The 16385-nt window shown below is 40.3% G+C and overlaps 1 protein-coding gene across 4 annotated transcripts; it reads left to right on the forward strand.

The window, feature by feature from the left end:
• Nucleotides 1-300: 300 nt before the first annotated feature.
• Nucleotides 301-12572, forward strand: g3bp2a (G3BP stress granule assembly factor 2a). 4 transcript variants are annotated; one of them, XM_031752272.2, is made up of 13 exons: nucleotides 304-509; nucleotides 2282-2400; nucleotides 2482-2563; nucleotides 2907-3080; nucleotides 4371-4461; nucleotides 4569-4674; nucleotides 4792-4972; nucleotides 5270-5371; nucleotides 5896-5998; nucleotides 6098-6157; nucleotides 7640-7771; nucleotides 7949-8076; nucleotides 9273-12572. In XM_031752272.2, exons 2-13 carry the CDS (start codon nucleotides 2306-2308, stop codon nucleotides 9543-9545), a joined length of 1527 nt encoding a protein of 508 aa, XP_031608132.1. In that variant the 5' UTR covers nucleotides 304-509; nucleotides 2282-2305; the 3' UTR covers nucleotides 9546-12572. The 4 variants fall into 4 exon arrangements, with proteins under 4 accessions (XP_031608135.1, XP_031608134.1, XP_031608132.1 ...); XM_031752273.2 differs by having other exon boundaries at nucleotides 7949-8067; XM_031752275.2 differs by lacking the exon at nucleotides 5270-5371 and having other exon boundaries at nucleotides 301-509; nucleotides 7949-8067.
• Nucleotides 12573-16385: the final 3813 nt, after the last annotated feature.

The raw sequence follows: 16385 nt of genomic DNA on the forward strand, positions 1-16385 counted from the left end.
GTTTGATATGCACGTTTAAACAGTATACAGTATGCATGTTATTATGCATGCAGTATGCATGCTATTACAGACAATTACGTATATATCAACATAGACGATATCAAAACACCGCAAAAACTTCAATGCAGGGCAACTAAAGAGTTTAAAAACACTCCTGTCCATGAGCACCGTTTCAATGACGCTCCACGAGTTTGCAGATAGTTTTGTAGGGGCGTGGTTATTTATCTGACGTCACTCTCTTTGTTGCCCAGTGTAATCAATCCATTGGTTGAATTTGTGTAATGGGGGTTCCCAGCCCCGGATTGCAGGGGTACAACAATAAATCGAAGCTATCGCTTTAAATCTTCAATCTCTGGTAGAGCAGAGATCATAAACTGACAGTGAGAGCAGCGTGGGAAATCGCACAGTTTCTCATTTGGGATTTTCTGTAATTCAGAACCCTTTACAGTCGGTTACTCATAATTATTTATTACACACCATTCTGTCTACATAGATAGGTCTTTCACAAGGTAAGTTAGCCTTCCTCTAAGCTTATGGTTACAGCATCAGCTAGCCTAATGTTAGCTGCATTGTGTAGTTACACCGCCACTGTTGGAGTCGATTACAGCGAGTAATAATTCAGAGTTGGCGGCTAAAATGTGTCATTACTGTGCAAATATTCCGCATTATCTGTGTGGTTAGACGTTTTAACTTTGAATCAAGTTAGTTAAATCGTCTTCCTTTGTTGTCTCTGAGAGTTAGCATTAGCTCTTAACTTGTTTCATTGATAATAGCTGGACACTCAGGCGTTGGCTAACAGAAGTTTGAGGGAGCTTTATTTTACTTGGGCGTTGTAACAATTTTTATAGGTAATTTTTAAAAGAGGGAGTGAATAGTATCAGTAGTGGAACCTCTCTGTTGGTTAACTACAATGGCAAATGCTGTAGCCATTGCTAACGCCGGGTTTAACATCAGGTCGGCTTGATTTACCCGTGCTCTGCCTTCAAACAGCCTGCTAGTTGTATGTATGTGTGGATGTAACACGTATTCAGTCGTCTATTTTCCAGGGTTGCGTGTAAATGAAATATCCTCGCTGTCTGAACGAGTGGTCCCTGTCGAAAGAAAAAACAACGACGCCACAAGTCAGCTAGCGCTAGTGTTAGCCAGTTAGCAGTGTCGCAGGCTCTGAGTTTCGATTCAGTTTGCTGGGCTCGTGTTAGCAGTTTACGGTGACAGCAAAGAGGCCGGTACTGGCATTCATATTCATTCAGTCCACTATATAACGTGTGTCGTTAAGCTGACCGACAGCGTTTCGGTGCTCATGAAACTTCTAGAACTGGCGCAGATACGGTGCGGTTTTTGGATCCGTCTGTTAGATGTCAGTAAACGTGCGATAAACGTGAAAGATGACAAAATGTGGTTAGACGAAAGGCCCTTTATAGCAGGCCACTCATCTACATATGGTTACGCAGATATAACACATGAACGTGATGTGTAGTTGCAACGGATTTAGCGGTAGTTTCGCTGGCTTTCTCCACTCGCTAACCAGAGCACCTGCACTAGTAGCTTCCCTTTTTAATCATCAGCTGGTTTCCCTCTTTGTCTCATTGGATAGACGTGATGGCGCAGTTGAATGTCGGCTACTGTATTAGCCAGCCAGCTAAACAGTCAGCTGTCTTGCTTTTGGTACGGAGTTAATGTTGGTTTGATGAAGCGTGGGCCTAGACGACGAAAACGAAGCGCTTTTCTAGCAAAGAGGAGACCTTTCTGTACTTCCTGTACTTGCTGCTCAGATACATCCATGTTTACCTCAGGCACTGCAACTGCGTGTGCTCAACATGGACTTCCTTAAAATGGCCTGACCGCAAACAATGCGCGATGCGCTTTAACTGACTCTGAACTTCATTTTCTGTGTCCGTCACTCAGTTGCCACTCTATTATGACTGCCTAGCTAAAGCTAGTGTTATAAAATGCAGATGTAATCCTAGTGGAGGAATTTTGAGTGTTGCTTTAAATATATTACCGTTTTTTAGATTATTTGTGCATGGTGTTGTTTAATAGTGTTGAGTTATGCAGACCTGTGATACTAGTAACATCAGCACTTGAAACTGCAGCTGCCAAATGATCTTAAGTATTACGTGGTAGTCTTTCCAGGATGTTTTTAACAAACTAAATATTTTCACTTTTGCTAATGTGGTTTGGGTATGTGTAATCACCAACTGAATGTTTAAATGCATGCTCTTCACGGTATTATAACTAAATCCTGGTCGTTTTTTGTTTGTTTGTTTTTTTTCCCTTTCAGCACTTAATATTGTTTACCAAAGAAATGGTGATGGAGAAGCCAAGTCCCCTGCTTGTAGGGCGGGAGTTTGTGAGGCAGTATTACACACTCTTAAACAAGGCACCAGATTTTCTGCACAGGTAATTGCAAAATGTTTACATGACGGTCTATTTGATGGTAAATTTGTGCATGGGTAATGATGCTTTTTAACTTGCTATTAGGTTTTACGGGAGGAATTCTTCCTATGTTCATGGAGGACTCGACCCAAGTGGAAAGTTGGCAGAACCAGTGTATGGGCAAGCGGTAGGTACTGTAGCCCCAGTTCATTAATGGGGTAATACTTAACTTAATTTTAGTGAAATGTTATTTTAATGGAACTGTCACCGTCTGCAAAGACTATATGTACGGGGAGGTAAAAAAAAAATTAGTGTTATTAAATTGCCAGAGGTAAAAAATACCATTTTTGCATCCTAAGCTGATGTATACTTACAAAATGAAAACACACTGGGTAAATTCTGCTGATTTTTTTTTTTTTAACCTACCAAATTAGTAGTTCAAACTAATTGAAAGTCTAGAAATAAGATTCATACTTTGTGACAAGTTCCTTCATTTTCTCTCTGTCCCTCCCCCCCTCTGCATATTTTAGGAAATCCACAAGAAGGTCATGTCACTGCAGTTTAGTGAATGCCACACAAAGATCAGGCACGTGGATGCTCATGCCACACTGAGCGATGGAGTGGTGGTACAAGTCCTTGGAGAACTGTCGAACAATGGTCAACCCATGAGGAAGTTCATGCAAACGTTTGTGCTTGCTCCAGAGGTGAGTGCTTCTACCTCTTAGTGCTCCCCACATGTCTCAAAGTTGGCCTCACAATAAAGGGAATAAGTGAATAGTGCAAGGATCTTGGAAAGAAAGCGACTAGACTTTTTAAGTTTCGTGATGACATTTCACCTCTCATCCAAGAGGCGTCTTCAGTTCTGAATAATTGCTGAACATCTTTATGAAACTCGCTACTTATGAAAAGTACAGTTGCTTTCTTTCCAAGATCCTTAAACCACCATGACCTGGATGACTGAAAACCTACAAAGAATAATAAATTAATTCTTTCCAAGATCACTTCCTATGATTTATGGCATAGCATACCTTTAAGTATAAATTGTGAACCTGTCAATTAGCAATACCCACATTCACTGATGTCTTTTCGTCTTAGTGTTATGTTAGTAAGTAACACTGTTTAGAACTTAAATAAAACTGGTAATAAGAGAGAACAGAGTTGCTGTTTCTACAGCAACTACACTGAGACAGGGTGCTTTTCATTATGCTGGTTCATGTTTCTTGCATCCTCTCTGACCCATGAGCCAGAAATTGTTGCCCCGTCTTCAATAACAAAGACTCTTTGACCCATTAAATGCACCTTTGGGTTTGAGGAAATGGGCGTGTAGCTCAGAGTGAGGTAACACTACTGTGCCCTATGCTTCTTTTATTGTGGAATGGGTTTAAAAATGTAGGACCCTAATAGGTGACCTTCTACTGGCTCTTTTGAGGGTACCTGAGCCATTTATATTCCCACGTTTGTCTGTTTGCATAGGTAACAGATGAAAATGCAGAGTGAAGGATTATGGGTATGCAACCTATGAGGACTTGCTTATGTGCAGATCTACAAATAATCAACATTGTGAAGCTTCACTTTTGTAGGCCTATTGGAGAATTTCCTGTCTGTGAACGATGCAGCAAGGTTTCAGACATGTGGGCATTTGATTTGACAGGTGTAGTAACAAAGTAGCAAATACAAGGATTTCTGATCGAAAGCTTCAGCTCCAGTTTTGCAACATCTTTGTCTTACATTTCTCTCACATTCTCAGTGGGAGGAGATGAGACATAAAACATGAGATTCAGATGCAAGTGAAGGAATCAAGGGGATATGTTGTAGTAACTGAAAGCACTTCCTGTGTGTTGTCTCCACAGCAACAGTATGATGCAAGGTTGTGGAAGCAAATTATCAGGGCTACACAAGACCAGCCTAATTGAAAAGATATACATGAAATTAGTACTGTAACACATGCCGTTTGTGTATAAATATTAAATAGTTTATTTCTTTCATGTTCTCAGGGTTCAGTGGCCAACAAGTTCTACGTCCACAATGACATCTTCTGTTATGAGGATGAGGTTTTTGGAGACTCCGAAGCTGAGCTTGATGAAGGTGAGATTTTCATAAGTGACTTTTCTTTTTCTTAAAACTAGTGAGTTTTAAATAAATGTTCATATTTTAAAGTGAGGGTGCTTATTTTGACTCTTTTGCTTCCTCAGAATCGGAGGAGGAGGTTGAAGAGGAGGCAGAGGAGAGGGCGCCTTCCCCTGAGCCACTTCAGGAAAGCCCAAACAGCAGCACCTATTATGAACCTCACCCCGTCAGGTATGCAGAACTTGATTAGAACTCTGTGCAATCAAATGTAAGATGAAGGTCTTTCGAATATGATCCGTCTGAGGAGGTGACACATTTGTTTCATGTTTTCTTATTTGTGGTCTGCAGCAACGGAGTTGAAGAGCCCATGGAAGAACCGGCTCCAGAGCCGGAGCCGGAACCTGAACCAGAGCCCAAGGTAGAAGAGACAAAGCCTGAAGTTGAGGAGAAGGTTCTGGAAGAGATGGAGGAGAAGGCACCCTCACCAGTCCCTGTGGAGTCTCCACCAAACACCCTGGAGCCTCCCAAGGTGAGGAGAAATTACTTCTTAGTGGTTTTCATCTCATATTACAAGGGGCAATACAAGTTCATTGAATCTAAAGTGACGCATTTAACATCTTAGAGAATAACAACTTTACTTTGATCCAGTTTTAAAGCCAGAAGGAAAGAAAATGCATTTTGTAATGTTAAGATGCACAGAGCAGGACGATACAGAATCTACATGGCACTAATGCGCTCTAATCAAAGTTACAAACATTGATATGACAGTGTGGCTGTTGAGCATTATCAGTGTAGCCCTAATGATGCGTTACTGTACTCCTAACAGCCTTTCTCCTGGGCCTTGGTGACCAGTAAAAACCTGCCTCCTTCTGGCACAGTCACTTCTTCTGGAATCTCACCCCATGTTGTTAAGGCTCCAAGCTCACAGGTAAATAACTACCATGAGTTCATTAACTTAAAAACCAAGAGAGCTTGTTGTAAATTAAACCTTATTAATGAGATACTGTAGGTGCCCCTCTCATGGGTGTAGGCCCTTCCTAGAAGTCTCCTGCAGTGCCCATTTCAAACATGCATCACATTGAATGTTTGTGATGAAGAAGAGCAATAGATTTGATACACACGTGTAAATGACCTCTGCTCATTGAAAAGGACACTAACACGTGTTTGGAATTCTCAGATTTCATGCGGCAAACAAAATAAAATTATGGTTAAATTATAATTTTGAACCAGACATATACAGTCTACTCAAGGAAAAGATGGAGGAAAGTCACCAATTCTTTAAAACCTGAAGCTACCGCTTGCTACCAACCAATATGTTGAACAGCCAGTGAAAAGGAAAAATGTTGTCAGGAAAAGATCAGAATGACATACAGCCCCAGCACAAAAGGACCGATTTCTGTCTGATGCTAGCTAAAGCTGAGATGATATTAATTTCTTATTTGCCTTGTTTAGCCCAGAGCTGATGCAAAGCCGGAGACACAGACGGCACCTCTTCGCCCCAGAGACCAGCGCACTCGCGACAGACCAACCTTCACTCCACGGGGTCCCAGATCTGGTAATGCTAACACCGATCTCCTCAGATTAAAGATTCCTCAGTTTTGTTTTTTAAAAATCTGGTTTATTTATACTTTCTGTACGTCTGTGTCGCTGTTAGATGGCGTTGCATCTTCAGACTCTCAAACAGGAAAACAGCACTTGAGTTTTGTGAACAAAGGTAAATATTACTATCTCTGTCACTTGTTTTATTTCTTACTACTACATGATGTTGATCCGATATTAGAGATGGACCGATCCGATATTAGGTATCGGTATCGGTCCGATACTGACGTAAATTACTGGATCGGATATCGGTGAGAAATTAAAAATGTAATCCGATACATTAAATATAAAAAAAAAAAACACCTCACAAAACTTGCGACACGGTGTAATTCGGCTCATAACCTTAGCAGGTCGGAGCAGTGTGCATCAGGTGATAGAGCAGCTGTGTGTATTTGTAGCCTCGCTAGCAATCCAGCATTTCATCTCCGAGGAAGTTATCCCAGAGAGAATTAAAGCAAGTGTGTAAGTTCATCTCTGAATGTTTGTAAAGCGTTCCCACGTTAAGCTTAACAACCGATATATGGAGCGACTGCCTCTCTCTCTCCCTCCCTCACCTTCCTGCCGCTACTTCAATCGTGAAACTGCTTAATGATCAGCTGATCGGCTTTTCTGTCGGGAGTCCGTCTCTCTTCTTTGTTTTTGGCCCACTTTGCACCAGAAAGAGGAAACCAGCGGCTGAACAACAGCAGCACGTTTAAGCTTGATAAGCTGTTGTTAGAATTTATTTAATATTACTTTCTACACCAGGATCCTTTTCTACGTAGCTGACGGCTGGTAACTGTGCAGGGCGGATCTAGCAAAGTTTAGCCAGGGGGCCGATAGGGCATGAACAGGGAAAGGGGCACAAAGACATACTTTTCTTTCTTATTCTCATTTAAAATGTCTCGCTTTTAATAAATAATTATCTGAATCTTACACCCAAAGTTTTAATCTGATGTAAAATGTATAGAAGTCCATTACTGTATATAGTAACTGTTAAGTCTAATATACCCTAGTAAGCTATACTACTTTTTCCTTTGGGAAGGTACCATCTGTGCAGTCTGCAATTCTGTTGAAGAAAGATGTTGAATCTATTTAATTATTCTTGAAAAATAATTTAATTCTGTGCATTTTTTTCACACTGCATCAAATTAAAGTTGATTACATCGATTAAGCATCATGAGGTGGAGGGTGGGGGTGGTTCCTATTTTTTTTTTTTGCTGGGAGTTTGCAACCCTATTAGTTAGGTTGCTTAATATTTCTGCTAAGTGCTCTTTAAAATACCAGAATAGGGAGGATGGAGTAGGTTTAAGTTTATTAGATTGATCAGTGTTGCTGAACTATGAAATATTTTGGGTGCAGTGTATTTTTACATACAGGTATAACAGAATAGCTTTAGTGTTGTTGTTTATTTAAACTTGAGGATGAACTTATACAAAATGCAGCAAGATATTAAAAAACAGTTTTATTGATTAAAAACACACTATATCGGATTCATATCGGTATCGGCAGATATCCAAATTTATGATATCGGTATCGGACATAAAAAAGTGGTATCGTGCCATCTCTATCCGATATATGATTCTACATTTTCATTGCCTGTTGTTCTGACTTGCAGGTAGCAGGGGCGATTCAGAGTCTGGTGACATGGATAGCAGGCGAATCGTTCGGTACCCTGACAGCCACCAGCTTTTTGTTGGCAATCTTCCACATGACATTGATGAAAATGAGCTCAAAGAGTTTTTTATGAGTATGCTTTTTTTTCTTTTCTTTTTTTTAAAAATTATTATTATTATTATTATTATCATTATTATTATTATTATTTAATATATTTAGTTTCTGCCACATTAAAAAAAATGCAAAATTGATAAATGTTTTTTTTGTTGTTGTTGTTGTTTTGTTTTTTTTTTATCCTCTGATCTTTCAGCATATGGAAATGTGGTGGAACTGCGAATCAACACCAAGGGCGTTGGCGGGAAATTGCCTAACTTTGGATTTGTTGTCTTTGACGACTCGGAGCCTGTGCAGAGAATCCTGGGGGCCAAGGTAGAAGGGGCATGTATCAACATTTCATTACCCACTTTGTTTCATTTGGTGGTGGATTTTGGTGACACGCATTGCTACATTTCATTTGATGCTAGAGTTCATCTACGTGCTCAGTTTGAATAAACATAAGTCATTGTTTTCTGTGATATATTTGTTTGCATCCCTTGTCCTGTCAGTCACATATTGAGATTGAGATTTTAAATATGCAAAGAGGAAAGCAAGATGATGAAGCCAAATTGCTATCGTGTCTCCACCCAGAGAAAGGAAAAATCTTCAAGGGTCTTCTCCTTGAGCGTGTCTAGGCTGGTTTCAGACTTTCTGTTCTCTTCCTGATGGCTCTGTGAAAAATCTCGTTCTGACTGCTTGCACTAGTGCATCTGCAATTTAGCCACTGACAGACAAAACACAAATCTGGTGTCAAACTGGCCCAACTTTCATGCCAAGCATCATAACTGGGTCTTTGTCAGAACGATTGTAGTGTCCAATCTTGAATCTGTGGCAACCAGTCTGCCGCATGTTTCTTTTTGTTTTCTCTGTGAATCCATGATGAGACAATAAGCAGATGTTTTACTGCAATTTCCTGAAGTCTCTGCACTACCTTATGTCTGCTCACAGCCCACTAAAGATTGAAAAAATTGGGGACCACAGCAACAAAATGTCTGCACGCCACCAAGCCCAGTCATAAGATTTTACCTCTTCTTTAACAAAATTGGAATTCAAGTTAAAGAGTGGCCATTTTGACACAGTGGAGAAGATCCAGCACAGTGTTTCATAAGTGCAGGTGTAAAGAATCAAATTTTCAGGGAGTGAACAAAAATGGCAGCTGTGCCTCAAGTAGTCCTGCAGACATGCTCAAGAAGACTCCTTTTTATGGGGTGGGGAAAGATTTTGCTGTTTGAGGCTGGGGTTATCAGTGATGCCCATGAGACAAGAAAAATCCAGAAAATTGCATTTGATATCTAAATTGACGCCATTACACAGTAGCAGGTAATAGCGGGGTTTTATTGGTCAGTGAGGTGGTAAGGGTAAACCTTAAAAACACGCTTTTCAAGTTGGCGGCTATGTCAATCTCACCAGTGTCGTTTCACTCTGGGTCGCTGCCACCTGAATGAAACAGACCTGGAGAGTAATCCTTAAATAGTCTGGGAGAGGAGCAAAGTGAAACGGCAGGAAAATGACCTTGCCCTTCTTAATTTTCCCTGCAGCCCATCATGTTTCGAGGCGAGGTGCGTCTGAACGTGGAGGAGAAGAAGACGAGAGCAGTGCGTGAACGAGAGACCCGTGGGGGAGACGAACGTCGGGACATGAGGCGCAACGATCGGGGTGCCGGAGGTTCACGAGGCGTCGTGGGAAGCGGGATGATGCGTGATGGAAGGGGACCGCCGCCTCGAGGTAGCATGGCCCCCAAACCCGGCATGGGCTCTGGAAGAGGCTCCAGTGGCCAGGGAGAGGGCCGCTTCACGACCCCTCGTCGCTGAGAAGAGCAACCCTCCCCCCTTCAAGTGTGGAAGTAGTATCATGTTCTTCATCTTCAACCGTTCTCGTTAACGAAAAGAAATCTTCATGTATAAAAGTATATATTTGTTTTTTTTGTTTGTTTTTTGATTATTTTTTTTGTTCCCTCTTTGCTTTGGAATGTGACACGGCCTGTCAACCATTTGTTTGTGAAATAGACAAAAACAAAATAAGCAAACAAAAAAATGTCGCTTATTAGTTGTGAGCTGAGCATCCTTTTCAGGTTTCTCAAGAATTCGCAGACTTTAATTTGTAAATTTGCGAGAAGAAGAAGAAGAAGAAGAAGAAGGAGGAAAAAAAAAGGCAAACCAACCAGGAGTAATCTGCCACATTAGGAGGGACTGATGAGACTTAACCACAATAATACAGCCCATCAAAAGAGATTATATATGCCTTGACTTAACTGGGGCGCTGCTTCAAGAAATCCCCTCTATTGCACATTTTATATGGTATGGTGTTCTGCCCACAGGTCGAGAAGAGTGAGATGCAAAGTTCTGTGCAGTTCCTGGGGGGGGAAGCTTGCCTTTTCCTTTTTTCCTTTTTTGAGAGACCACTGCTTCAAATTGCATAATGCTCTCATCAATATGCACTAATGGGTACTTTTGTCATGTTACGTTGACATCCATGCTCGGAACGCAGCTGGAGAGACCTGTTTTGTCTCAAAGCGATACGACTTAACCGGGGCAGGCCTCACTCGCAGCCCGTCGGCTGTGACCAATGTACTTTTCACACTTTTGACCCAAAACAACCTTTCAATTACTGCTGGATGGACAAGATAAGCAAATCTACATGACACTTTTCTCTCATTTATGAATCAAAAAAAAAATCCTCTAATCCTGGACTTACACCAAATGAGTGAGGAAACAAGGATAAATGAGAAACAAAGCTGAACAATAGAAAAGTGGTAATGATGGCGGCTTGCTCTTGTTTTTTTTCTTTTTTTCTTTTTTCCCTTTTGATTCTGAGTGTTTAGTTTTTCTTCTTTTATTTTTCTTTTTTTAAGTCCTGCCAGCTAGACTGCGAAACTGGGATGGTAAACACCTCTCTCCCTCTTCCCTCCCTTCCTGTCTTAAGTGCGGAGTAATTGAATAAATGTACAGCAAAAATCATAGTTTACTGTATGTTTCGCTTTTCTGTGTATATTCATTTCTCTCTCGACTTGATAAAAGCATGATGGTGCCTTCTCTTTCACCTTTTCCAGTCTTACTAAAGCTAAAAGTGGTTTGGGGCTGCTACACAGCTGCTCTTTTCTTTCTTTTTTTGAACTGGTATCTGCTGAGAGCAGATTTTGAAAAAAAAATACTTGCAGTATTCATAAGATTTGTTTTTCAGGTGCATATTTCATTTTCCATACTGTTTTATTACTACAGATAATCTGCTGTGAGTTTTGTACATTTGTTGTAATTGTGTGTTGTGGGTTTTGTAGAGACAATAGGTGCCTCATGCTCTGTTTTGTTAAAACGGCAAAGAGGTGCAGCCCCACATCTGAAGAACTTCACCCTCCAAAAAAAAAAACAAAAAGCAAAAGGTACATTAAAGATGGTGGCAGTGAATTCTTGGTCTTTTGGTTTAACAGGTCATAGCTCCGCACGACCACGATTTCATTGAACTGACGCTTCGGCGATGTCTCAGAATAAAATTCAGACACTGGCCGTAGTTTTGATCGACTCATGGCAGCAATCGGGTTGACCCCTGGACTCACAAGTTGTCAGACTGTTGTTTTATGTTTTTTTCCTCAGCAACAATTTTTGTAAAGATCTGTATGCGTGGGGCTCGTCGGGCCCCTCCAGCCTACAGACGAGCAAATAACTGCACTCACTTTTCTAGCGTTAAAACATTTGTATTTTCATATGCTGATTATTCACTGTGCATATTTTATTGAGTTATCTGAATGCCATACATGTCAGCTCCTCCTTGTCCATTAGCATGTTTTGTTTTTTGTTACCACTCAGTAAGGGAGGGAAGACCTTTTGGTTTCAGCTGGAAAGGAAAATGTGTTTTTCTTTTGTTTTTTTTTCTTCTTTTGTTATCTTGCACTGAAACGGGAAGTAAAATGATGATGTAGCATTTTTCTTGACAAATATACTAATGAGGTCTTCCTTGTCTGGTGGTATTGCACTATTTCCAACATTTCTGGGACAATCTCGTCAGTCTCAACACAACAACCTCTCCAAATTTCTCATCTGGCTACGAAAAAGAAATTGGTCCTCGTAATTAGTGTGAAATGTCTCCTTCCCACTCGCAGTTGAAACAAGACGTGGTAAACAAGCATGGTATAGTCGAGGTAGATTTTCACAGTAATGCTTGGTAATTTTGTGGTATAATGTTTTCAGATGTGGAAATGGCTTTTAAACTTTAAACTTGGCAACAGCTTTCGACCTAACATTGCAGAAAAATGACAGCTCCTCGAGTGCCTCAACCCACCCACCCCCTCCCCACCAAATGTCTATTTGTCAGGTAATTGCTTAACGCAGGCACTTGACTGCAATCATACTTTTTACAGCAACGGTCAATGAAGAGAGTGGTGAAGAAGAGCCATCATGCTTTCAAACCGATCTCGTGCTTTCTCCATGTCAGTGGTGGTAAAACGTTTGAAGGTAGAAATTTACAGATGGGTAATTCTTCTTTTCTTGCTGAGGTCTTCAACGACTCATCCCTCTCGAAACTTTAAAGGATCCTCGAAAGGAAAAAGGAAGAAAAGTGTTAATTTATTTTTCTGTGATTTAAAAGTGCAGTTAATGGATCCTGATTGTAAATCATTCCAACCCTTTCTTTTTTTGAATGGAAATAGAAGTATCTTCTTGGCTTTAGCAGGTGTGGTAAACATTTGGCTGCCATCTTCATTTTACTGTGTTTACCCTTGTTGCTATTACAAAACTTGTAGGTGGAGACTTCTTTTTTTTTTAAGTTTAGGTCCTTATTTTATTTCTTTCTTCCTTTCCATTTTGAATGTGTTGGACTTAACATACAATAAACTACTGATAACATCACCGCTCATACAGTTTGTCATGTTTACAGGAGACTCCCCTCATAGGCCGTGTAAAGTTTAAGCCTCCAAACACACACACACTATATTAAACCTAGGATTGTGGAGGAAAAGAGAGACTCCCTGTAAAGTTTCTTGCAAAATTGCTTCTCAAAATAGCCTTAAAAGGTGTCAGAAAGTCTTAAGTTTGGTCATACAAACTCTCATTTTTCTCTCTTCCGGTTTTTTCCTGTTTTTTCCTAGTTTCTGTTAGTGGTTGATGGCTGTCAGCCACATCAGTTTCCTGCTGCTTAATCCTAATACTACAACTGAATTAGTTCTAATATTATGATTGCTAAATTATATTACAGTCAGTGGCTAGGTTATTGTTGGTGCAGATATTTGCTCAGCCAATCACATGGGAGCAACTCAGTGCATTTTGGCATGTAGACACGACCTGATGCTCAAACCGAAGATCAGAACGAGGAAGAAAGGTGTCTTTGAACGTGGCATGGTTGTTGGTGCCAGACGGTCTGGTTTGAGTATTTCAGAAACAGTTCATCTACAACTACAACCACCTCCAGGGTTTACAGACAATGGGCCAATAAAGAGAAAAATATCCAGTGAGCAGCAGTTCTCTGGGTGAAAATACTTTGTTGATACCAGACGTCAGAGTAGAATGGTCAAACTTCTTTGAGCTGATAGGAACAACAGTTAGTCAAATAACCACTCATTAAAACAAATGTGTGCAGAACAGCATCTGTGAACACATGTCGAACCTTGAGGCAGACGGGCTACAGCAGCAGAAGACCAGACTGGGTGCCAGTCCTGTTATCTAAGAACAGGAACTAAAATTGGACAACAGAAGATGTTAAAAAAATATTGCCCAGTCTGATTAATTTCGATTTGTACTCTGATATTTAGGTGGTAGGTTCAGGGTTTGGCGTAAACAACATAAAGCATGGATCCATCCTGCCTTGTATCTATGGTTCACGCTGCTGGTGGTGGTTAATAGTGTTCAGGTTATTTTTCGGCACACTTTGAGCCTCTTACTACCAACTGAGCATTGTTTAAATGCCACAGCCTACCCGAGTCCATCTTTTTATGACCACGGTGTACCCATCTTCTGATGCCCATTTCCGGCAGGTTAATGGGTCATGAAAATTTCAAATCATCTCTGCAGCAGTTGTTTGAGGAATGTTGTAAGCACCTTGGGCCTGTCTGACAGGGGCAGTGCTTTGAGCAGCTGAAGTACAAAAGTAACTATGAAATGAAATAATGTAAATAATGTGTATATACAGTCTAGAGGAATATATACAAAATAAGAGAAAGGCACACAGTGGAGAGCAAAGTGCTTGAGAGTAGTGCAAAGAAAAAAAGACTTGGTCTCAGCAGAGTCTGTTTGTGAGTGACCTGATGAGACCGTGGCTCAGATTGGTAAGGTGTGGTGTAGGGGTACAGTGTTTGTTAGCGGTCCGAATGGCCCATCGGAAAAAGCTGTTACTGACCCTGGAGGTCGACCAGAGGGCAGTGGGTCAAACTGGTGGTGGGCAGGGTGCAAGTAATGACCCTGGTTTTCCTGAGACAGGAGCCAGTGATTTCTTGGACGTTGATAATTACCTTGTTCACAGCCTTCCTGTTGTCAGAGGTGGAGTCTGCGTACCAAACACCCAGGCAGTAGAAGAGCACACTCTCCACTGAGGAGCAGTACAAGGCTCCTTTATTTTTTTAAGGAATTTAATTTTTAAGGAATAAGGAATGTTTTCAGTTGGTGAAAGATCTGGACTGCTGGCAAGCCTCTTCGCCACCCAGACTCCTCTACTGGTATAGAATAGAATAGAATAGAATAGTAAGTGAGTAAAATTTATGTATATAGCACTTTTCACTGATAAAAATCACAAAGTGCTTCACAATAAAACCAGAAAGATACATAAAATAATAATATGAAACAATTAAAAAAATTAATTAAAAGCTTGTTTGTATAGAAATGTCTTCAGTTACTTTTTTTTAAATAACCTGTTATTGTCATTGTACAATGAAACTTGTGGACAAAACCATGCTGTTATATTAGATGTATTAGATGCTGCAGTATGAGGTTTAGTATCATTTTACTGAAATACTCAAGGCCTTCCCTGACAAACAGGTCATCTGGATAAGAGGTAATGTTGAAGTCCTGTATATATGTTTCAGCACTGATGGTGCTGCTAATCTCATGGGAACTAAAGCACCTCCATACAATTAGAGATGTATGATTTTTAACCGAGTCTGGAGAATGTGGCATCCATGTTTTGTTTTGTTTTGTTTTGGGTTTTTTTTTTAACCTCGGTTAATGTCTGGAAGTGTTCCTGAGCCCATGCAATGATTCCCTATTTTGATCCCGATTGACTGATTTTCAGCCGTGTCCCTTGTGTACAGAGATTTCTCCAGATTCTTAAAATCTTTTTATGACATTGTGTACTCTAGACGATGAGATATTCCAGGTCTTTGCAGTTTTACATTAAGGAACATCATTCTGTAATGTTTCCAGAATTTATAGAGCCATATTTAAAATGTATAAGTTCATTTTTTTGTAGATTAGTAAACCTCTGAAGATGCAGATGTTGTCGTTCCCACAGCTGTCAGAAAATGTGTCCAGGCTTCTCTCTGTGAAGCTTTTAAAAGACACTAGAGGACCACATGTTGCTTTTGCTTTGTCATTTGTGTCATGGCTCTGATGTGCAATGATGAAACTCTACTGCTTTTATATTATTGTACTGGATTGCTTCACTAATTTCAACATAAGTTTATTAAAGACACTGAATTACTTTTATGACTGGGTGCATTTGAATCGGTTTGTGGTGCTTTTCTTGTCTGTGCTGTGTGGAAGCAGCTGTGCGCAGGGCTTTAGAAACAAGATTTATGCAAATCAAGATTCACACATAATAAAGGACACGATCAGTAACAATGAACCCAGCCATCAGAGCAGATGGTAGATGGGGGTTAAGGGCACTGAAGACACAGTTATAGAAACAGTTTTCATTGCTGTAGGAAAATAAAAAGGTAATTCTTTATTTAAACGGGCAAAAGTGTGCTGTTGTGTTTGTTGGGAAATGATGTTTGGTGGCATGAAAGTTTACTTATTCTCTGAATATTGTCTCTCCGGCTCTTCATGGTGAGCCGGAAGCAGCTAGACATCCACGTGTAGATGTTTACAGCTAATTGAATGAACGTTGTTGTGCTTATCTCAGCATTCTTGTAGATTTTTTCCCCTTCTTTATTCTCATCCAGATCACACACCACTCAGCAGATCTGGATCTATATAATGTTCCATGAGAAAAACACCATTTTTTCTTTGGGCCCAAAGTCCCCTGGCAGGTTAATCCAGCTCTGGGGTTACACGCAGGTGTAAATCGAGTAGATCTGGTTTCTGGTTTCACTTTATTTTACTTTGGTGTGTGCTTCCTCTGAGTGTGTTTCTGTAAACTTTGCTGTTTACCTGCTGTTTTCTGTAAGTACCTACACATATAAACTTAGTCACTCTGCTTAAGGATTATTTAGGTGTGTATTTGACAGTTATACCATACCTATTAGTTATATTTCAAAATTAAAAGCATACAAAAAAAATTTGTTAATAAAATGCATTAGACTGTACAGGTTCAAGTGCCCAACAGTACTTTCCTGAATGCCTTTCCTGAGGTTCGCACAGTGTCCCATTTATGTGTGACAATTTGATTTCCCTCGGATTGAGTTAGACATATGACAGCAATTATAATCTGAAATAGTAAAATTCTCCAAAGTAGGTAACAAAGTTATGAATCAGTCATAAAGTGCACACGCCCAAACAGTTTTCACTTTGTTA

This window comes from Oreochromis aureus, linkage group 6, assembly GCF_013358895.1.
Source record: "Oreochromis aureus strain Israel breed Guangdong linkage group 6, ZZ_aureus, whole genome shotgun sequence".
In the NCBI taxonomy this organism is placed as follows: Eukaryota; Metazoa; Chordata; class Actinopteri; order Cichliformes; family Cichlidae; genus Oreochromis; species Oreochromis aureus.

What these genes read in the sequence shown, in the direction of transcription:
- g3bp2a (XM_031752272.2), top strand. Translation starts at nt 2,306, where the DNA reads ATGGTGATGGAGAAGCCAAGTCCCCTGCTTGTAGGGCGGGAGTTTGTG. An exon ending in GCACCAGATTTTCTGCACAG is followed by an intron (nt 2,401 to 2,481) that starts GTAATTGCAAAA and finishes ACTTGCTATTAG; the next exon opens with GTTTTACGGGAGGAATTCTT. An exon ending in ACACCCTGGAGCCTCCCAAG is followed by an intron (nt 4,973 to 5,269) that starts GTGAGGAGAAAT and finishes TACTCCTAACAG; the next exon opens with CCTTTCTCCTGGGCCTTGGT.